This window comes from Onychomys torridus, chromosome 16, assembly GCF_903995425.1.
Source record: "Onychomys torridus chromosome 16, mOncTor1.1, whole genome shotgun sequence".
In the NCBI taxonomy this organism is placed as follows: domain Eukaryota; kingdom Metazoa; phylum Chordata; class Mammalia; order Rodentia; family Cricetidae; genus Onychomys; species Onychomys torridus.
The window spans coordinates 6663250-6686933 of record NC_050458.1 but is presented as its reverse complement, the minus strand read 5'-3'; the positions used below and the strand labels follow the sequence as shown (position 1 = coordinate 6686933).

Genomic DNA, 23684 nt, shown 5'->3' with positions numbered 1-23684 from the left:
AAAGTGTGTTCATAGCTTCTTTCTTCCTAAGACAAACTCAACTTTGAATCTTAGAAGGAGATGGACAGAGAACTTATTCTGAGGCCACTGTGGGCACAGACACTCTACCTTCAACTGGAAAATGCTTCTTTAAAAAAAGAATGTAAAGAAGAAGAAAGGAGGTATTAAAGAGTAAAATGCTTTTATGCCCTGTCATCTAGATAAAATACCATACATTTAAAAATAAATAAAACTGATGACATTGTTTGCATTTCTAAAAATTGGTATGACTTAGTCATAGTTAGTCATGGTCAACATAATTAACTATTATCAGAACATAGTCCAAGAATGGAGTCATATGAGGAGAATGCTGAGTGAGAAAACTCCAAGAAAAGTAGACAAGACAAACTTGTGACCTCAGTTTCTTCAAAGCACAGATTTATTCTTAGAATGTGGTTTCGTGTCCCTCGGTTGTAGCCAACAAGAGTGAGTTTACTTCAGATTATTCATTACAACTGGCTATTGCTATTTATTTATATGTCTCTATGTAAAAACACGTTTTGCCACATGTGGCTTGTCCTTGTGATTGGACTCATGTGACTCTTGTTAACCCTCAGAGCACAAATTGTCTGACGCTTTGAATAAAGTTGAGTATTGCATAACACTTTAGTCCACCTCATTTATCAACTCCATTCCCCGAGGTCCCACTGTCTCCAGAGCAGTGACAAACTATGAGACTTGAATCACTTCACACAGTGCAGGGACGTGACACAGTATAAACCCTACCACTCCTCTGCCAGCGTCTTTGCTTGCCTCTCCTGCTCTCTCCTAGGCCAGATGCTGAGTCACTAAATCCTCAAGTGTTCAGGCACGCTCAGTGAACGGCACACGTAGCATTATCAGATAAATCAGTGAGAAGATGCAGATAAAGCCCCTGATAGTAAGCAACTTTAATGTTTGAAGATACCTTAAATTAGCTAAAGTATTTACTTTTACAAATAACTATAAAATCATCCTCCCCAGTAACTGGAAAAATAATGTCGTCAGGATGTATAAAGCAGCACTACTAATAGTCAAAAACTAGAAATTAAGACAAAATATTCCAGACTAAATAGGGAAATAAAATGAAACCTACTAAGATATCAAAGTACTATACAGCAAAGCAAATAAATGATGTACAGCGACTTCAAATCATACTGGTATATCTCACAAATACCTTGTTGAAAATGTATAGCCTAAATAAGGACAGAAATAATGATACAATGTAGAAAATAGTGGATTATAGAGGTCAGGGCACAAGTTAGCCTCACCTCAAGGATGGAGGCATTGTTCCTGGAAAGGAGCATGAGGGCTGGGAATAGTCAGCTTCTTGGCCTCAATGCTCATTTCCAGATACCGTCACTACAGAACAAGTCAATGCACTGCATATTTTCAATTTTTGCATCTCTCACTAAATGCATTCTTTGCATAAATATAGCAAGTAGCACTTTCATACTTTCTTTTGAGAGAAGATCGTGCTATGATCTGTGCTATGTCATACTACTGCAGTGCTGAACCATGAGACAAATACAACATATTAGTTTTGGTTCTTACTTTTTTATTTATTCCTGCATGGAGCCACAAAGAATTTTAGATTATTCAGAATAAAAACTATGTTGCCCCTGGAAATATCCATGTGCAACAACTGCTTGGACCATCTCACAACTACCTATCAACTGTTTTGACCATGACCAGTCAAGCACCAGTAAGTGGGTCTAAAAGGAAGATCCTTTGTCAACAGTATCATCAGTCTTCAGAAAAAAATAGAAATAATAAAGGAAATGTAAAATTAACAATATTTTCTTGAGATAGGGCCTCTATTATGCAGCTCTGGCTTCCTGGAACTTGCCATGTAGACCAGGCTATCCTCTAACTCCCAGAGACCTGTCTACCTCTGTCCTTTGACTGCTTAAAGATGTGTACCACCACACCCAGACAAAAATTACACTATTTTCAAAGTCTTCTATTTGCTCTGGCATTAGCCTTCAAAACAGTATGATCAACACTTTAAAGGACCATATCTCTTCTGAATTAGTAACAGGATGCTCTATTATTTTAATTTTTCATCTCTGATCCTAGATTCTGCTATGTTACATACTACATAAACAAGCAAAAGCATTACTGTCTAATCTTCAACAGATACAAGTAGTACGGAACTAGTCTTCTGGAGGAAAAATGATAGGAAGAGGTCAAAAAGAAGAGAGGGAAAGAAAAGAGAAGAGGAAAGGAGAGAAAACGAGGGGTAAAGAGGGAGAAAGGAGGAGGGGGAGAGAAGAAGAGATGGGGGAGGAGAGAGGAGAGACAGGAGAGGGAGGGTTGTTTAACAATCAGCCCTTTGATAAGAGCTTAATATTGATCCTTGGATTCATATTTGATAGCTAAAAAGACAGTCCATTTTTCCTGCACTATTGAAAATCACTTTCAGGAGACGTGAGACAGGAGAATCTTTGAAATCCCCCAAAGCATATAATTAACCTTTAGAAAAACCCAGTCAACGGCTCTGAATAAAACAAATGCAAATATAAGGCAGACAGCCTCCATCCGACGGGAAAGAGGACTGGTCTCCTGAGGTCACGGGGACAGCAATGTCCTTTCTGCATACACGTCTGGGTTTGAATTTCCATTACAATATTAACCCTAACATTTGGTTACAGTGTTTTTGAAGAAAAGTATTGAAATAGGAACTAATATTAGAGCTATTCTTATTGCAAGAGCTATTCATTTGGAAAATTTCCATCAGAAATAAATGAAAATCGAATGTGAACTAATTATAGTAGATGTTCCTATTGCTCATTATTTAGAGTTTTCCTCTCTTCCTGTGTACATGGTTGGACATTTTAGACTCCCCTGCAATTAGTTAAGATCTCGTAATGAATTTGGATCAATAGGCTGTAAGCTCAAGTGACTTGTCCACTTTTCTGTTATGCAATTAATAATAGGTATAACCTGTAAACAACTTCTTTAAAGTGTTTAAAATAGATTAACAACTAAAAGAAATGGAATCCATATATTTTTAATGTTTCAAGTCATTGTTAGAATATACAACTATATTCCCAAATTATGTTTTGTAGTCTAATAAAGTATCCGATGAAAATAGGATTTGGTGGTCAAATAAGTTTAGATAACAATGCTATGATCTAATCATACTTAGGTTCTCAGAATTATTACAATAAGCAAATCTGCTTAACCATTTAAAACAACTTACCCAAAACTATTTGACCAAACAACAAATTTAGGAGCTAATAAATACCTCCTACTGTCTTGTAGTATTTTTGTTTAGAGATACTCTAGAATATGCTACATTATTAGAGAAATAGATTTTTTCTGGGAAAATGTGGCTTACATATTCATATTAAACGAGGGAATTACCTCTTCTGTTCCATTAACCTCTAAGCTGCCCTTGTTTTCTTTTTAGATTTCCATGGAATAGCTAATGGCAGAACTACTGAACAGTTTTCCTCTCTGAGGGCACTCATCCCAAGGGAAGAATTTAAATGTATACTCTTCAGTGTATAATGTATCACAGATAAGATCTAGTCTATATAGACCAGCTTACTTACGTCTGGGGCTCCTTTTCATTTTGTTGTTTTTGCTGGGGCTGAAGAACGTTATTTACCAGTTCAGTGATCCCACTAAAGGGAAACCACCTGTTTAAATAAGCAAATAATGTGACTGAAAAACCAAAAGAATAACAATGTAGATTCAATGTTTTCTACCCAAAATAATTTTTTTAAAAAGCAAAACACACACACACACAGAGGCATAAAAGCTACAGCCAATGGAAATGTGAGCTCCGATTATCACCAGGCAATCAGGAAGTAGGGAAATTAAGTTTGAACACTTAACTAGTCCACAAGCAGGCAGCAAAAGACTCTATCCAGTCACTATGTGGATGAAGTAAGAAGCTGCAGGCAGCTCTCTTACAAGCCAGAGTCAGGAAGCAGGAGACACACCAGCTGCAGCCTATCCAGTATTAGTGGAGGCTAATACCATCAGAGGTGCAGAAAGCAGAAGAAGGGCGGTCGGGTCTACTGCGCTCACAACACGTTACTTACTGCGTCGGCTGCGGTTTGTGCTCTTCTTTGATCCTAAAAAGATAAGTTTGCACAACTGAGTGCACTGTACTAAGCAGCAATTTCTACCTATATATTTGTGGTCAGATACAATGGACATGAAAATTATCACATGGAAAAATTTAGTGCTACCCCAAAAATTAGAACTGAACATTCACTCAGTTTTATACACGGGCTTGTTTGGTTTCTGTTTTGCTTCTAGTTCTAGGGCATGAACATAGCCACACATGTTGGGAGTCACACTACTCCTGAGCTACAAACCTCAGCCCTGGATAAACTGTTCTTTGACTAAACCTCTAGTGCTCTTTAAAACAATGTTTTAATCACAAGTTTTGCTACATATTTTTACTTAAAGGTACCATAGTAAATACGGTAATATTAACTAAAAATAAATAGTTTCTATTTTACTTCTTAGTTTGTTGTTGTTGTTTGGGAGTTTTGGTTTGGTTTTGGTTTGGTTTTTCAAGACAGGTTTCCTCTGTAGCTTTGGAACCTGTCTTGGAACTCACTCTGTAGACCAGGCTGGCCTTGAACTCACAGAGATCTGCCTGCCTTTGCCTCCTGAGTGCTGGGATTAAAGGCATGCATCACCACCACATGGCTTAGTTGATTTTTAAGAATAAATTGAAGTAAAGGCTAAATATTTTAAATAAAACACAGGATTTTATAAATGAATTTTTAAAGCCTTAGTAACTAATTTTATTTATGCCTGAAAGAATAGATAAAGAGTCAGAGGAGCAGTGTAGTCAGTCTCATAAACTACCACTACTAAACACTGTCTATGAAACTTAAAGTAGTCATGCTGCCACAAGTCCTCACACAGCTACAGTATAACGAAAACAAAGTCAAGCAAACGCCATGTAAGAAACTATAATCAAACCAAGTGCTTCTCTTTCAAGTCTGCAGAGTCCTACGGCATCCAGAACTGAGTCGGCTCTCTTACTGAGGTAAGATTTCTATAGCATCAAAATCCTGGTCAGGAACTGATTCCTAAACAGTCAATTCCTAGTGGATATGATGTGAGTAACTAGACACATTCAACACCACCTCATGTGGCACCCTTAGTGAACCACCCTTGGGATTAGCATTACTCACTTAGGCTCCCTCATTAAAGTCAAATTATTCACCCCACAGACCTACATCTGTGCACTCTTTTCACAATTTCCAGGAAATGAGGAGAGACTGGACCAATACATAGCTGCAGGTGTGCAGATGTACTAGTATTACGAAGACTAAGAGGATCTTACACAGGGTAGCGAAAAGACTGGTAAAATTGGACTTCTGTCTTGAGAAAATGTATCTATCTTCTCAAAAGAAGACCAAAAATTGGTAAATAAAATTTAAACAAAAACCTAGGATTTTTCATTACAAAATTATACCAAGAACATAGGTTAAATCTTCCCTTTAAATCAAATATATGTTAGTTTTATAGTATGCAATAGTCCATCGTGTCAACTTAACGGAATTAAGCAGCACTGTGAGATTAGTGAGGCACATCTCAGGAGGATATTACTAAATACCTTACTAGAACTGAAAGACTGCCCTGCGTGTGGACAATACTGGCAATTCAGAGGGCTCAGATGAATAAACAGAAGAGGGAGCCCACTAACAGGGCTCTCTGTGCATTCCATCCACCATTAGGTGAGCAGCCCTTCCCATAAGCTCCTGACACCATGGTAGTGCCAGGATCAGCAACAGATCCAGCTGACTTTAAACCACAAGCTATAGAAAGGGTCAGCTGGGAGCTGGAGGGCATAGAGAGACTGTCAGAATGTCAGAAATTTAACCAGGGTTCCATGTGTGGACAGACAGCTAGAGCCTAGCAGGCTGTGGAAATGCAGACAGAAGACTGGAACAAACAGAGTTCTGAAGCTGGGGTTCTCAATGGACACTGGGACACTGCACCATTGCCTCAACAAGCTACAAGGGTTGTGGAAAGTGCCCTGCAGAAATCCTCGCAGTCTTCTGAGGAGCACACCAGGAAGAGACCTCCCAGACACAAAGGAAACACAGGCAGGCAAGCTCCCACACTCCCTCACAGCCTCACAGCCTCGGTGTAGAGGCTCACATGTGCTCCCAAGCACTGGAGACAAGGCTGTAACTGACAGATGAAAAGGAGGAGCTCAGCCTGGGAAACCTAGCTAAGAGCTGACCTCCTACACAGGAAGTCTTCTAACATGGGAAAGCTGAATGCTGAGACAATCAGGCTCGGCCCCACCTTAGAGAATAATACAAAAGTCAATCCCCGGGAAAGGACAGGCCACAGCACCCAACTAGATAGAAACACTAAAATCTTCTATTTCATCTATTGGTTTTTTTACACTTTACACTTTGTACTTCAACTGTACAATTGTGTTTTAGCTTCTCTCATGGACTTAAAGGCCTGTGTGGTTGCTCTTCTGTCACTTCACTGACATGACAAGGTTCCCTCTGTTTCTCCTGTCTGTGACCGGCACTTTCCTCCTCATCCTTACTGGACTCACCCTTTCCTGATGTTAACTCTCCCAACCCTGGTCACTAAAGAACTGGGAAACTGCACTCGCCCTCTTCGGGAAAATGTGGCTGTCTCTGAAGCCGGCTGGGGAGAAATTAAAACAAAGGACACAGGTAGCACCGGGACCTACTGTAAAGTCACATTGTGTCCAACAGTCACCCCAAAAGTCAGCAAGGAGAGCATAAGGGTAAGTGAAGACAAGCTACCGGAAGGACTCACGGAAAACACCAAAGAGGATTAGAAGAAGGAAGGGGGGACTGGAGGGCACATCCATTGCAAACATTCCTGCTGCTGTGATAACGTCCTCTATTAAAGGAACGCTCTCACGTTTCGTAAATAAATGAAGATCACTCTACCTTAAAGAAAAAGAGGCACAACTAAGTCGAGAAGTGTATAAAACAGGAGCAAATGTGTTCAAATGATTTTCTATGTCTACTGTCAACAAAACTAGTCTGGTTAGGCTCCCAGTTAGCTTTCCAATGCTGTGAAAAACGCTGTGAACAAGAGTAACTTAGGGAGAAAGGGTTTATTTCACCTTCGGGTGGCAGTCCGTCACGTAGGGAAATCAGGGCAAGAACTCCAGGCAAGACAGAAAGTGGGAGACAGAAGAGAAGCAGACAGACAGCTGGAGGAAAGCTGCTTTCTGGTGTGCTTGTCCCTCCTGGCTTGCTCAGTTGCTTTCCTACACAACCCGGGACCACACTTAGGTCTTCCCACAGCAGTCATTAACCATGAGAACAACTGCACAGAAATGCCTACAGGCTAACGTGATGGAGGCAGTTCTTCAACTGAGATTCCCTCTTTCCAAATGACCCTAGCTTACTTAAAGTTGACAGATTAAAAAAAAAAAAAGACAAAAAACCCTAACTAGCATAAGTTATTAATGGTGATAGTACAATAAGACAGGTACCTGTAAAATTAATATATGCAACGGCTTCCCAAAGCTCATATTGAATGAAGTAGAATTGCATATTACATCAAGAAAATTTATATGCAAAAGCATTAGAAATGGGTAACATCATGAAAATCATCATCAAGGAAGAGATTTTCAGTAGTCAAGAGATTAAATCATCATCACCAATATCAAGAATTCCTAAAAAGTGCTGATGCTGACTATGAAGACATCATTAACTTTTTTGAAGTAAGATGGCTAAGTCCAGGCCAAATGTTAAAAAGGTTTTATGATTTATAATGTTATCAAACTGTTTTAGGTATCAAAAGCAAAATTTGTGTCATAACTTGCCAGTGAAAACTGGCTTAGAGACACAGTATTTTTCGTGGATTCAACTACTCACTTAAAGGAGTTAAAAGTGCATCTTTCAGGTGAAAAGCAGCTTATCAATACAATGTTTCAAATCATAGCAGAATCACAAATGAAACTGAAGTTATGGCAAACTCAAATTAAGGAAGATAGTTTTATGCATCTTGACATTTCTGCTAAACATAATCCTATGAACAATGAAATTTTTCAGGAAAATATTTAGGTATATTTTTTATTCCATCTGTACTTGACATAATTATGATACCTGCCAGTTTTCAAACAGAAAGAATAAAGCTTCGTTCTGACATTTACCTTGAGAAGATGTAATTCACCTCTCTTCACTAGGCATTTATAGTCTAACTTCCAGAAACAAAGCCCTAGCTTCACACTCACAGCTCTTGTGGTCATCTTCTGGCAGCCCCACACTTGTGAACAACTATTTGCAAGAATGGAGCACACAAAGAGCAAAATATACGATAAGCACTTTGAGGCCTCACTGAGAAGTGCACCTATGCCCATCGATCCTGATCCTGGTGCAAACACAATACCAAATATCACACTAGTTTTATATTGTCCTCTTATTCTTTTATAGTTAAAAAAAAAATAGAAAAGTCAGTGTTTAATTAATTGTATGTATTAGTGGCTGCAAACTGGAGCTGCTTGATGACTTTACTCCCCAAATGGGCTGAAGAGATGACTCAGTCGGTGAAGTGTCCACTGTGACCATGAGCGCCTGAGTTCATTCAATCTCCAGCACACAGGAGAACAGCCAGGCAACGAGGCATATTGACTTATAATCCCCACACTGGGGAGGAGAGTATCCCAAGGGCTCACTGAACAGCCAGCCCAGACAGCAAGTCCCAGAACCCAATGGGAAATCCTGTCTCAAAAAGTCAGACAGATAGGTTCTAAGTCACAAGACCCAAGGATGATGGCTGGCCTGCACACACACACACCTACCCATGTAAACACACACAGACACACACAACAGCATTCTCCAACCTGGGAATGCAGTGTGGCTGGTGGAGTGCTTGTCTATCCCAGTACATGAAGCTCTAGGTTTGATGTACAGCACTATATAAACCAGGAGGTAGAGGCAGACGTTCTTTATGTCCGTTACATAGGGTCATCATACATAATGAGTTTCAGGACAGCCTGAACTACGTGAGAGCTCGTCTAAAAAAAATATAATTTTTTGTTTTGGTTTTTTGAGACAGGGTCTTTCTACATAGTCTTGGCTGTCCTAGAACTCACTATACAGATGAGGCTGACCTCAAACTCACAGAGATCCACCAGCCTCTGCCTCCAGAGTGCTGGGATTAAAGGTGTGCACCATCACACAGCCACTTTTTTTGAAAGACTCTTTGAACAGAGCCTACATAATTAGAATTATTTTGTGAGAATTCTTGCATTCCTGTGTTAGAAAATATTATAAAAAATATACACAGACATTATTTTTGTTCATCAGCTTTCATTATTGTTTGTGCATTTAATAAGTGGCCCAAAACAATTTTTTAATCTTTATTTATTTTTTTTTTTAAATTTAGTGCCAGGCAGTGGTGACATATGCATTTAATCCCATCATTCAGAAGGCAGAGGCAGGTGGATTCTGATTTCAAGGCCAGCCTGGTATACAGCGTAAGTTCCAAGACAGCCAGGGCTACACAATGAAACCCTATCTCAAAACCACCCCCCAAAATAATTATTTTCATTTTAGTTCATGCAATTTTTTTGCCTGCATGTGATCTGAAAGAGCAGCCCATGCTCTTTACCTCTGAACTATAATTCCAGCCCCAAACTGAATCTTCTTTATCTAATATGACCCACAGAAACCAAAAGGTTAGAAACCTCTGTTCTATAGAATTATATTCATTTTTTTTACTTTGGCACATAGTAAGCAATACATTTTATATGCAGCATACACATTTTCACAGGTGTATATAACAGAAATGAAATTCTGTTAAATACTGAGTGTAATTGGCAGTAGTATAGGCTGTTGTTTCCCATGTCTTCTCTGTTTTTAAGTGCTAGTTTCAGTGCTAAATTGATTTTATGGTCCTTAGTTTAAAAAACACAATCTGCAATAACTACAGGCAGGTGTAGTTTATCTCCTCGCTTGGGGTGTTCTTCAAGGCTTCCAGAATATTCCTAAGGTTTAGAATGCTGGCTGAAATTTTAAATCACTCACATCATATGGTGCCTTTAGTCACTCTTACACATGCATATAGATATGGTAGGTCAATATGTCTCCATATAGTTTCCAAGTCACTGTAACTCTGTAAGCTATCAAGACTAGAAGGAAAGCAATGAAGCTGAACGCAGAAAAGGAAATGAACAGAAAGTAGACAAGAGGTATGGGACCCACTGGGCTGACAAAGGAAGCAAATCCTTTAAAGTAAACACAGCCAAAGCCAGCCAAGCGAGTGGAGCCCTAAACAAGAGGCGAGGCAGACCAGAGAGCCAGAGCCAGAACAGGCCAGAAAGGAGAAGCCGGCAGAAGGAGAACAAAGGGCATGAGCTGTCTTTTGTCAGGGGCTAGAACTTATCAGAGAGCTAGAACTTCCTAGGTAGCTCAGACCCACTGCAGATAAAAGCACACGTAATCGCTATTTGTTTTTGTTTGTTTGTTCTGTTTTTTTTTTTTTTTTTTGAGACCCTGTGTAACCCTGGTTGTCCTAGAACTCACTCTGTAGCCCAGGCTGGCCCTGAACTCACAGAGACCGCTTGCCTCTCTGCCTCCCAAGTACTGGATTAAAGGTGTGCCCCGCCACCACCCACATCATCAGCTGTTTTTAAACTGGTAGGTAGGTAGCACGCCTATTGTACCAACAATTTGACACATTTGTATTACAGCTGAGAATGTATGTTCTTTATTTCTTTGATCCCTTCCACTGCCAGATTTATAACTTAATTTAATATCAACCACATTTTCTTTTTATAATTGTTTACAGATACCAGTAATTCCCTGGTTTTCTTAAAGCTTCACACATACAACTATGTTTGGGAAGGAAGGATGCTCTTTTCATGAACTAAGTGTTAAGTTTCCTATTACAGGAAATAGAGAGATGACTTAGTGGGTAGGAGTGTGTACTGCTCTTGTAGAGAACCTGAGTTTGGCTCCCAGCACCTATATCATGGGGATCACAACAGCCTGTAACTCCAGTCCCAGGAACCTAGGCCTCCAATGATGCACATGGAGCACATAAACACATATACATAAATAAAAATAAATATTTTTAAATTCATACTAAATGAAAGTTATCTTCTCACCTTTCTTGTTTTAGTAGTAAAAATTATTCCAGTAGAGTTTAAAAGATTAGTAATAACTATTACAAAATAGGTACTGCTCAGCAAAATAATAAAGTTATCTTTAAAGAATTATTGAATAGTCTTTTCCTTTTTGTTTTTTTTTATTTTTCACAATCAATGCTTATATAACAAATTTAATTTCAAATTTAAGCCAAATGTGGATTTGTCACATCTTTGAGACATCCACATTTATAAGCATAACTAATTTACTACTTAGTAACCCACCAGCAGGTAGTTTAGCAAAGAAAGACCTACAGAGTATTGATTTGCTGTAACTTTAGTTGGCACACAGCTAAATGAACTGACAGTGTAACTAAGTATTACTTTCAGGTAAATAATCTCAATAACAAACAAGTCAGCAACATATATACAAATATCAACTAGATAATTAAATATTTCATAAATTTATAAAGCACTAATAATACCAAAGGAATTCTGAAAGTCAGAAATTGTCCCTAATAAATTGACTTATTATTGAAGTAACACATAAAGGTTTTCTGAAAAGTAATGTTGGTGATAATGCTGCTGCTGTTAAAATAGGTCAAAATTCTCAAAGAACTATCGAGAAAAAATTTAAGGAGTAAAAGGTACAAATTCCCTACAGCCCAATAATGTGCACTTGTGTATTCTGACACATGGTTTGTAAAACAAAACACTGAAAACAAGCTGTCAGGGCTAACAGCACAGCTCAGCAGTAGAGCCCTAACCTAGTGTGACAGGCAGTCTAAGTGAGAGTGGCCATAGGCTCAAACCTGGTTGAATACCTGGTTCCCAGTGGTAGAACTGCTTGGGAGGGATTAGGAGGTGTGGCTTTGTTAGAGGAGGTCACTAAGAACAGTCTCTGAAGTTTCAAAAGACTTTGGCCATTCCCAGTGAGCCCTCTCTGCCTCCTATCTGTGGGTCAAGATGTGAGCACTCAGGCGTTCCTGCCACCACGCCTTTGCTCTGCCATCACCAACTTTAGCTTGAGCCCTCCTGAAACACAAATCCAGTTAACCACGTTGTTTTCAAGGTTACTTGTCGTGGTCATGGTGTTTTGTCACAGTAATAGAAAAGTAGCTAGTACACCTAGTATACAGTAAGAGAAAAGTAGCTAATATACCTAGTATACAGTAAAAGTAGCTAGTATACCTAGTATACAGTAATAGAAAAGTAGCTAGTATACCTAGTACACAGTAATAGAAAAGTAGCTAGTACGACTAGTATACAGTAATAGAAAAATAGCTAGTACGACTAGTATACAGTAATAGAAAAGTAGCTAGTATACCTAGTACACAGTAATAGAAAAGTAGCTAGTATGCATGAATGAACTGAGGGAGAAAGGAAAGGCGGGAAGGAGGGAGGAAAGTATCAACAGGAGAAAGATTTAGAAATAACAGCAGTAACAAACACAATAAAAACTCCCATGGTCAATCTCACAATAACAGAAAATGAAGAGGGAGAGAAGGAGGGCGGAGAGGTGAGAGGAGCAAGTCCTCATTTCTTCTAAGTTGATACTAGAAATAAATGCCATACTAGTTGGAGGGATAGGTTAAGTCATACTAAGGTTGGCAGAGGTCAAGTTTCTTCTTCTGAGATATTCCACTACCCCTCAGAATAACCCAATTGCTGAGTACAAGAATTTGTAAGTTCTTCCATGTCTAAGCTTAAAGAGAAGTAACTACCCAGGTCTCTAACCTTTCCTCACCCTCAATGCTTTTCTCACCCAAGTCATGAGTCTAGCTGCATCAACCTTGGCCTTTCTTACCTCCCTCCTGTTAGTTATTTAGGCAGCGCTCTTACCCTGCGAGGAACACATCCCAAACACAACATATCCACAGAAGAGCTGTTTATTATTATAGGACAGGAAAAGACGTGACAGGCCTGTGTGAAGCACACACGTGAGTGAGGAGAGAAGAGAAGAAAAGGAGAGAAGAGAGACCTGTACAAAACGGCGCCAGCTTTTTAAAGAGTGAGCCGCACATGTGTACAGGACTGCATGTGGCTACTCCACACATGCGCGTAGATTACATGGCAGTGCACGCTTTACGCAACCATGTAAAGCCAGAGTCCTAGCCACACAAGATGTTCTGACCTGGAAATGGCTATTTTGAACTGGAAATACTTAGGTGGTCCGCCGGGCAAACCCAACCGTGTGGACGTGTTGTAATTTTCTATCACCCCCCACCTTTTTTTTTTTTTTTTTTGGTTTTTCAAGACAGGGCTTCTCTGTGTAGTTTTGGTGCCTGCCCTGGATCTTGCTCTGTAGACCTTTAAAAACTCAGGTACCAAAGGCCCAGAGTCATTATTATTTAAGTATTCTTTAAGTTCATGAGTCTGTAGCTACGAATGCAACCAACCAAAAATTGTTTTTCTTTTCCCTAAAAAAAAAAAATACAAATGGTTCTCATTATTTATAGAACATTCTATGTTATATACAGTTGCTATCAACTGTGAATTAGCAAATATTGAATCACTTCCTAGGAGCAATAGTTCAACAGAAGTTTCCTTCCAGCCTCTGCCCACAATATTTTCATCAACCAATCAATTCACAAACTCATATATCCATTCACTGAACATATGGATCATATCTATACTGGGCACAGGAGTGTACTGGTAACAAAGATAAGCATCATGTCTGTTTTCATGGGGCTTACAGAGAAGAAGAAAAGATAACAAAATTGTGATTACAAAATGCACTTGAGGCTAGAAGACTACTAGTATGTAAAAAAGGCTCGACATGGTGAATAATAGGAACAGAGGGGAACTTCATTTACTGGTCTCTCAGAAGGATGTGATAACTAACATGAGACCTAAAATTAAACAAACGTGAGCTTGCAATATCATCAGTAGCAATTTTCAACAAACACTTGAGGATTTAGTAGATATTTGTTGAATGCTATGGCACAGAGTTGTGTGTTAAGAACCAAGGGAGCCTGGACTCTTTCCTTGCCCTTATGTAGCTTAAACCCTAGAAAATTTCAAAAAATGTTGAAGACCAGGAAAATAGCTTTTAGACACAGAGGAGTTTTGTTTTTTCTTATTATTCCTGGCTAGAAAGGTGTAGACATGTTACTCCACGGTTCAAGGTAACTAGTCTTGTAACTGTCTTGAGACTATGAAGCTTCAGCATTTGGGATACCTTGCTTAGGTAGAAAGGAAGCCTGCATCTGAGTCAGGAATCAATGGTTCTCTCTGAACATAAATGATACTTTGATTTATATTTCTTAAATACTTACAAAAGATCTCTTTGGCTCCCAGCATCTTGACAATTGCATAATGACTCTATTAAGACCTTATTTTTTAATTTCTATACCCATTAGAGGTAAGTCTTACTCCCAAAACACCTCTCATATCCTAAAGCAGGTAAATCAGGTAGAAAAATTCTGAGGGTTAAAAGTACATACTAGCTCTTGCAGTGGACCTGAGTTTGATTCCCAGCACTCACATCAGGTGGCTTACTGACCTGTAACTCCAGCTCAAGGGGATCCAAGACCCTCTCCTGGCATTATGGCCATCTGTACTCACACGTATACATACTCACTCATAGACATACATACATAATTTTAAAACAATAAAAATTAATTTTTAAAAATTAGTAGCTAAAATAAATTCAACATAAGGCATCAAGTATTGGGCTATTTCTCTAATGTTTTTATTAAAAATATATCAAAAATATTAAAATTTTAAAAATATCTTGGCATGTACAAACACATAACCTACATTATATAACTAAGAGCTTACTATTTTTACATAAAAACTAAATATACATAGCTTGAAAACATTTTGAAACTTGCCAGATTTATTTTTTATAAGTTTATTTGTTTAAGATCAGCATAATTTAGCTATTCAATATACAACTAGCAAATGATCTTACCTAACAAAACATAGTATATTTAATTACTTCAAATCAAAACTGATTATACTATTGGCCTGTAACATATGGCACTATTCACATTGTTTGATATGGGACAGTCTGTTGCTAAGCAGCATGGTCAACAAAACATTTACTGTGTGTGTGTGTGTGTGTGTGTGCACGTGCACGAGCGCCCATGTGGCTATCCTCTTTAGAGAAACTCTCTGCTCTGTGCTCTGTTGTTCTACTGAGGTTCCCAATGGAGCTAGACAGGCGAGTAAGCTTAGAGCTGTTATTTCTCTGCACAGTATGGCTGGTCTGAGAATAGGTATAAATGAGACAGAAAAAAGTATTTTTCTCAACAGATATGGCACAGACAGTAGTGTATAGAGATAATCATACAGAATCAGCCTGATTTTAATTCTTGGCACGTCACTAACTAGTTAAATAATCAAGCAAGTTACTTAATTTTGTATTTTAATTTCCTCATCTCTTCAGTGTGGATATTGGGTAGAGTATAGATTAGTTAGTAAATTGTGAACACGAAGTCCTGGATTTGGATCCCACCACCCAAATGAAAGCCGGACACAGTGGTACACGTGTGTAACCCAAGGGCTACAGCAGAATCAGGTGATTCCGTATGGGCTCTCTGGTCACCAGTCTAGACAAAACGGAGAGTTCCGGGTACAGTGAGAGAACCCATCTCAAACAATAAGGTAGAGAGCAATAAAGGAAGACATCCAGTGTACTGGCCTGTGACCTCCACACAGACATGCAAAGGCAGGTGCACACACATGAACACACAAAGGAAAAAGTAACAAGTGACACAGTTGCTAACGTTGGATACTGTGGGCTGATGTGTGAGTAGTCTGTCCTTACCATTTCAGAGTAAGGAGAGAGGATGACACCAGCCTCCCGGCCATCCTACTTAGAGAAACCAACAGAATCCTCTAAATTGTCTTCTTCAAGCTAACTCAAGTTGGGTTTTTGGTTTTGAAGTTGTAACAGTGTTAACTAGGGCTGGGGGTGTGTCTCAACAGCAGAGCATGTGAAGACCATGGATCTGTCCTTAGCACTTCAAGGAGGAAATGAGGGGAAAGGGGGGAGGGAGAAATAAGGGGCCCTCACAAAATAAATGGAAATGAAAACACATACATGTGCACACATGTAAATACACATATGAAATACATATAATAAAACAAGTATAAGCAATGGGTTAAACAATCAAGTTTTCACTATTTATTACCACTGTACATACACACACAAAAGAAAGCAACTTTATTCTATACCCCCAGATGAAAAATTAATATTCCATTTCTATTAATGTCCTATCACAGAATTTTCAAGAAATGTCGACCAGACTGATGTGAACTAAGATACAAAATAGGAGAGAATATAGGTAAGACTGAGGGACTTGATTACACTATCATGGATTTCATATGTCATAGTAAGGGATTTAAACTTATACTTTGTTGAAAATAGGAATTCTTACTTTTAGAAGTGTCATTTGTTTATTTATTCAGTAGACACTTAAAAGTACCGACTATTGTCAAGAGCTACACTACAGTCTACACATATGACCGCTGCTTTTTGGAATTAACTCTCTAGTAACTACTTAAAAAGAAACTAGCCCTGGTAGCTGGGGCTAGGGGTGCATGCCTTTAGCCGCAGCACTGAGGAGACAGAGGCAGATGAGTTTCTGAGTTCTGGCCAGCACCTAGTGAGTCTAGGCCAGCCAGGACTACACAGTGAAGCCTTGCCAACAAAACAAAACAAACAACACACAGCACAGACATCGGATAAAATTATGAACAGGGATGGTGATGACGTAGGGGGCTCAGTGGCAGTTTGTCTAGCAAGGCCACAGCTCTAGGTTCAATCCTCTCGCCTTTAAGGTGCTCACAGTACACAAGAACAGTCTCAGTCTTTTCTACCTCTGAACACATTTTCATCTCCTATAAAGACATTTTCCCTGAAGAAAAAAAAAAATGTTCAGAGAGTACAACATTCAAAATTTAAGGAAAAAGAAGACACCCATAGAAACCAATCATCCACACATGAGTTTGGTTAACTTCTAACTTAAAACTGTTATTCTAGAATCATGGACTCCCTTGCTCACACATTCAGGAGTCCCGTAAAGGTACTAAACTCAAAGATATAATATGTCCACAGAGGACATGATGCAGACCTGGGGAGGTCCTGTACTTGCTGCTACAGTCTCTGTGAGTTCACACAGCCTCTGCTCAGGTGACTTAGAGGGCCCTGTTCTCCTGGCATCCTCCACCCCTCTGCCTCCCCCCACTCCTTCAGCTTCCTCTTCTATTGGGGTTCCCTGGTTATAAGGGGAGGGATTTGATGGGAACATCTCATTTAGAGCTGTGTGTTCCGAGGTCATTATCTCTGCATAACGTCTGGCTGTGGGTCTCTGTATCTGTTCCCCTGTGTTGTAGGAGGAAGCCTCTGATGATGACTGAATAAGGCATTGGTCAATGACTAAAAGAGGATGGCATAACATCATTAGGAGTCATTTTATTGATACTTTTTTTTAAGATAGTAGCATTTGGCTTTACTCTAAGTCCTTGAGCTATCTAGTCTCTGACTCTGGGTCACCCAAGCAGTATCAAGTATAGGTTCCATCTCGTGGGGGGACCTTAAGGCAAATGGCATTGGCTGGTCACTCCACAAGCCTTGTACCACCGTTGCCCTAGCGTATTTTGCAGGCAGGACAGAGTGTAGGTCAAAGGATTTGTGGCTGGATTGGTGTTTCTCCTTTGGTAGCCTGCAGAGTCCCTTCCCATACTAAAGATGCTAGAACATGGTGGGGCTCCTCCCACACACTTTCTTTCTGTTGGTTTGCCTGGTCCAACTGCGACGCGATGGTTTTTGCTTCATCTTATTACATTTTACTTGAAGAAAAGGAGGAGGAGGAAAAGAAGAAGACTGTTCTGATAACCTATAACCTGCACAGCAGTCTCACAGACTGAAGAATTAAGTAATTTTCATATGGTAAAATAGCTAATAAGGACTACAAGGTTAAGGACAAAGGACTTAAATTCCAGCCTAACTCCAAAGCTTAAGATTTTAATTACCATGTTGTACAATAGATCAGTAGCATGTACATAATTTATAATACAGATTGATTCCATTTTTTTTAATATTATTATAGGAGCCAGTGAGATGGTCAGTGAGTAAAGGCACTCACTACCAAGCTTGAGGACCTGAGATCTATCCTGGGTACCCACATGAATATGGAAGGAGAAAACAAACTCCACAACATTGTTCTCTGACTTCTCCCTACACACTGAGGCAAAAATGTACCCATACATATTAACACTTACACTCACAGTAAATATATGCAAAAGTAATTGTTATCCTAACCTGATGTGATGGAACACTCCTGTAACCCCAGTAGTGGGAAGGAGGAGAAAGGACTATCAGGAAATCAAGGTCAACCTCGGGTACTCAGTGTATTTGAGACCAAGCTGAACTGCATTAGGTCCTGTGTCAAATAAAATGTAAAGTAAATGAGCATTGTTATTTCAGAGAAAATAAATAAACAATACAGAGTAAGAAATGACTGAGCTGGGTGGTGGTGGTGCACACCTTTAATCCCAGCACTCGGGAGGCAGAGGCAGGCGGATCTCTGTGAGTTCCAGGGCAGCCTGGTCTCCAAAGTGAGTTCCAGGAAAGGCGCAAAGATACACAGAGAAACCCTGTCTCGAAAAACAAAAACAAAGAAATGACTGAAGACTTTTTCAATTCTGAATTTTTTTTCAAAAATAGTCTTATTTTCACAAAACCCAGTAAAATTAAGTATCACTGAAAGACATAAAAAGACTAATTTTGCTGTTGTTAAAATTTACAGAACTTTATTACATGGCTAATCTTGGTTGTCAACCTAAATGTATCTGTCATCACTAGAAGACAAGCCTCTGGGCAGGTGTGTAAGTATTTCCTGGAAGTGTTAAACAAGCAGAGAGATCCTCCCCTACAATGGGTGGCATCTTCTGGCTGCTGTCGAGACATAAAGGGATCTAAGCTGTTGGTATTTGGTATTCCCTTTGCCCTTGATGATAAGTACCTCTACTCCTTTATCACACCTGCCACTGTCACTGCTGAAATACTGATATCAGAGCCCAACTTCTTTTGCTTTCCAGTGTGGACTAAAGACCAGAAGCTATCCAGGAGTCCTCCAGGCCTGCACTATCACATTGAGACGACACAGGTATGGGTCATCTTGGACTGATCAACTAGCTACCTGGGTTTACAGCCACTCCAGCATGCCATTGTTGGACTAGGTAGTGTGCACTATGGAAGCAGATCTAATAAATTTTTGTAATGTATATTCATTCTATCAGTTCTGTGCCTCTAAAGAGCACTAATTAAAGGCCTGGATACATGGCTCAATGGTTAAGAGCACTGACTGTTCTTCCAGAGGATCCAAGTTCAATTTCAGACACCCACATGGTGACTCACAACCATCAACTCATTAGATGCAGAAAAGGCCTGTGACAAAATAAAACACTCCTGCATGATAAAAGTCCAAGAGAGATTAGGGACACAAGGAACATACCTCACCATAATAAAGACAGTTTACAGTGGGCTCAGAGCCAACATCAAGATAAATGGAGTTAAACTCGGGAAATTCCACTAAAATCAGGAATAAAACAAGGCTATCCACACTCTCCACACCTATTCAATATAGTAAGTGAAGTCTGAACTAGAGCAATATGACAACTGAAGGAGATCAAAGAGATACAATTTGGAAAGAAAGAAGTCAAGGTATTTTAATTTGCAGATGATATGAGAGTATACATAAGTGACCCCAAACTCCCACCAGGAAACTCCCACAACTGATAAACACTTTCAGCAAAGTTGCTGGATACAAAATTGACCCATAAAGATAAGTACCTTTATATATACAAACAACAAACAGTGTGAAAAAGAAATCAGGAAAACAACACTTTTCACAATAGCCTCAAATCATATAAACTATCTTGGGGTAACTCCAAACAAGCAAGTGAAAGACTTGGATAATAAACACTTTTAAGACACTGAAGAAAGAAATTGAAGAAGATATCAGAAGATGGAAACATATCTTATGCTCATAGATGGGTAGGCTTAATACAGTAAAAATGGCCATCCTACCAAAGCAATCTACAGACTGTGGTGATATTTTGTGTGTGCTCTAACAAATAAAGCTTGCCTGAAGATTAGAGGGCAAAGCCGGCCACTAGTTAGCCATAGAGGGCAGGCAGTGGTGGTACACACCTTTAATCTCAGCACTCAGGAGGTAGAGGCAGATGGATCTCAGTGAGTTCAAGATCACCCTGAGCTATATACAAGATTGATCCAGTCTAAAAGAGAAACAGAGCCAGGCAATGGTGGCACACACCTTTGATCCTAGCACCAGGGAAGTAGAGACAGGAACTGATATGGCTGTGTGGAGAAAGGAATGTAAGACAGGAGGAGACAAGAACTCAGAGCCCTTTCAGGCTGGGGATTTCGTAGAGGTAAGAACTCTAGTGGCTGGCTGCTCTGCTTCTCTGATCTTTCAGCTTGCACCTTGATATCTGGTTCCAGGTTTTTATTAAGATCAATTAGGATTTGTGCTACAACAGATTCAATGTAATCCCTATCAAAATTCCAAGGACAACTAAAACAATCCTGAATAATAAAAGAACTTCTGGAGGCATCGCCATCCCAATCTCAAATTGTACTCCAAAGCTATAGTGATAAAAACAGAATGACATTGGCACAAAAACAGACACATTGATTAATGGAATAAAACTGAAAACCCAAAAATGAGTCCACACACCTATGGACAACTGATTTTTTATAAAGAAGCCAGAAATACACACTGAGGAAAAAGACAACACCTTCAACAAATGGTGCTGGTCAAACTGAACAGCTGCTGCACGTGGGAGAACGCAGACAGATCCAGACTCATCACCCTGCACAGAACTCAACTCCAAAATACCTCACCTCACCAAGGCCAGACAAGTGAGTCTCACAAGTGAGAAAGTGAGGAACAGCCTTGAACTCATTGGCACAGGAGAAGACTTCCAAAACAGACCAGTAACAGCACAGGCACTGTGGTGGTTTGGATAAGAATGGCCCCCACAGGCTCATATATTCAAATGCTTAGTCAACAGGGAATGAATGGCACTATTTGTGGATTAGAAGGATCAGGAGGTACTAGTTAGAGTATGTGAGGCCTTGTTGGAGGAAGTGTCACTGGAGGGAAGGTACACCAGGCCAACTGAGTCTTGCTCTCCTTCTCTCTGCCTACAAATAAGGATGATGTAGCTCTCAGCTACTGCTCCACCAACTGTCTGTCTGCTATCCTGATTCTCACCATGGTGATAACGGCCTAAACTTCAGAAACTGTAAGCCAGCCCCAACAAAAGGCTTTCTTTTATGAGTTGCCTTGGTCACAGTGTCTTCACAGCAAAAGAACAGTGACTAAGACAGACACTAAGAACAACAATAAATGTGATCTAAGGAAACTAAGGACGACCTTATACATGGCAAAGGACACTGTTGTGTGCTGTGGAATGTCATTCTGTACGCTGTGAATATATATTGCTCTAATTGGTTGATAAATAAAGCTGGCCAATGGTGAGGCAGAATGAGGTTAGACAGGACATTCCAACTAGAGAGAGGAAAGAGAAAGGCAGTGCTGAGGAGACGCTGCTAGCCACCATCAGGAGAAGCAAGATGTAAGTACTGGTAAGCCACAAGCCACGTAGGAAAATTATATATTTATAGAAATGGGTTAATTTAAGATGTAAGAGCTAGGTAAGGAGAAGCCTGAGTCTTTAGGCCATATAGTTTAAAAATAATATAAGCCTCTGTGTGTTTATTTGAGTCTGAGCGACTGTGAGGCCACAGGATCCAGGCAGGACCATTGAAAACTTACAACTACAGTTGTAGAATATTCCTTTACACTGTGTGAAGATAGGTCACTGTGCCTAGTTTAATTAATTAATAAATAAATAAATAAATAAATAAATAAAACTAGGCAGCCAATTGCTAGGCAAGATTTTCAGGACAGAGAGATAGAAGAAGGCGGAATTGCCAAGCAGAGAAGGAAAATAATGGGCACTACAGAAATGAGGTAATAAAGCCATAAGGCAGAAAGTAAATTAATAGAAATGGGGTTAAGTTGTAAGAGCTAGAGAAACAAGCCTAAGCTATTGACTAAGCTTTCATAATTAATAAGTCTCCGTGTCATTTTTTGTGAGCTGGCGACCCAAAGAAACATCCATTTACAGGATACCATCATTCAGACAAAATGAAAGGCTACAGAATGGGAAAAGATTTTTTTTTAACCAAATACACATCTGATCGAGAGCTAATAATATGCAAAATATATAAAGAACTCAAAAATTGGGATATCAAGAAAAAAAAACTCAATTTAAAAAGGGGATTCATGCCAGGTATGGTGGCATATGCTTTTAACCCCAGCACTCAGGAGAGAGAGGCAGGTGGTGGATCTCTGTGAGTTTGAGGCCAGCCTGGTCTACAAAGCAAGTTCCAGAACAACCAGGGCTCTATAGAGAAACAGAAAAGAAATATGGGGTGCAGACCTAAGCAGAATCCTCCAAAGAACACTCAAATGGTTGAGAAATACTTGACAGATCATGCTAGAAAAGATAAGTAAGAAGAACACTCATTCAGTGCTGGTATAAGTAGGAAGTTGCACAGCCACTACGGAAATTAGTGTGGCAGTTCTTCAGTGTCTTAGTTAGGCTTATTATTGCTGTGATGAAACACCATGACCAAAATAACTTGGGAAGGAAATGGTTTGTTCAGCTTAGACATCCATATCACAGTTCATCACCAAAGGGAATCAAGGTAGCAAATCAAACAGAGCAGGAACATGGAGGCAGAAGCTGTGCAGAAGCAAGGGAGGAATACTGATTACTGGCTTGTTTTTCATGGATTGCTCACCTGCTTTCTTACAGAACCCAGGACCACCAGCCCAAGGATGGCACCACCTATAGGACCTCCCCCACCAATCACTAATTAAGAAAACATCCTGAGGCTTGCCTACAGCCCAATCTTGTGGAGGCAATTTCTCAACTGAGGCTCCTTTCTCTCTGATGATTCTAGATTGTGTCAAGTTGACATAAAACTAGCCAGTACACTCAGCAAGATGGGACTCAATCTACCTTAAGATCCATATATACTACTGTGGCGTCTGAAAGAGAATGGCCCCATAGGCTAATAGACTCAAATGCTTGGTTACCGGAACGGCACTATTTAGCAGGAATAGGAGGTGTGGCCTTGTTGGAGGAAGAATGTCACTGGGTGTGGGCTTTGAAGCCCAGGCCATTCACAATGTCTTTTTCTTGCTGCTGACTGCAGATCTGGATATAGTACTCTCTGCTACCATATCTCTCTGCATGCCACCATGCTCCCTGCCATGAGGATAATGAACTAAAACTGTAAGGAAGCTGCAGTTAAATGCATTTTTAAATAAGAGTAGCAATTCTTTCCACTGTGGGAATTCGTTCCATTCAGCCAATGGCTCTGGGGTACAAGTCCTAGGGCATGGCTTTGTCTGTGTACATGACCCCTTAAGAGCTGAGAGAGAGGAGCCTTCGCTCTCTTGAGTGGCCAGGACTGGATCAAGTGGTGTGGAACAGCTTGCAGTTGGTCCCCTCCACCCCTAGGGCAGAAGGACAG

The 23684-nt window shown here is 39.8% G+C and overlaps 1 protein-coding gene across 14 annotated transcripts in view; it reads right to left on the bottom strand.

Moving 5' to 3' along the window:
- The window catches only part of Rims2 (regulating synaptic membrane exocytosis 2), a 465362-nt gene that overhangs the window by 386312 nt on the left and 55366 nt on the right, over positions 1–23684 (bottom strand). For 8 of the 14 annotated variants that reach the window (XM_036208687.1, XM_036208688.1, XM_036208711.1 and 5 more), the window contains exon 1: positions 3579–3636. The exons of 4 other annotated variants lie outside the window; for them this stretch is intronic. Coding sequence is in view for 1 of the 10 variants with exons in the window: in XM_036208698.1 (XP_036064591.1) it covers positions 3579–3665; positions 4074–4106 (120 nt within the window). In the remaining 9 variants the exon portion in view is untranslated. Of the gene's footprint in view, positions 1–3578; positions 3666–4073; positions 4107–23684 lie in introns of those variants that run through there. 2 more of the 14 variants (XM_036208698.1, XM_036208689.1) reach the window with 1 other exon arrangement.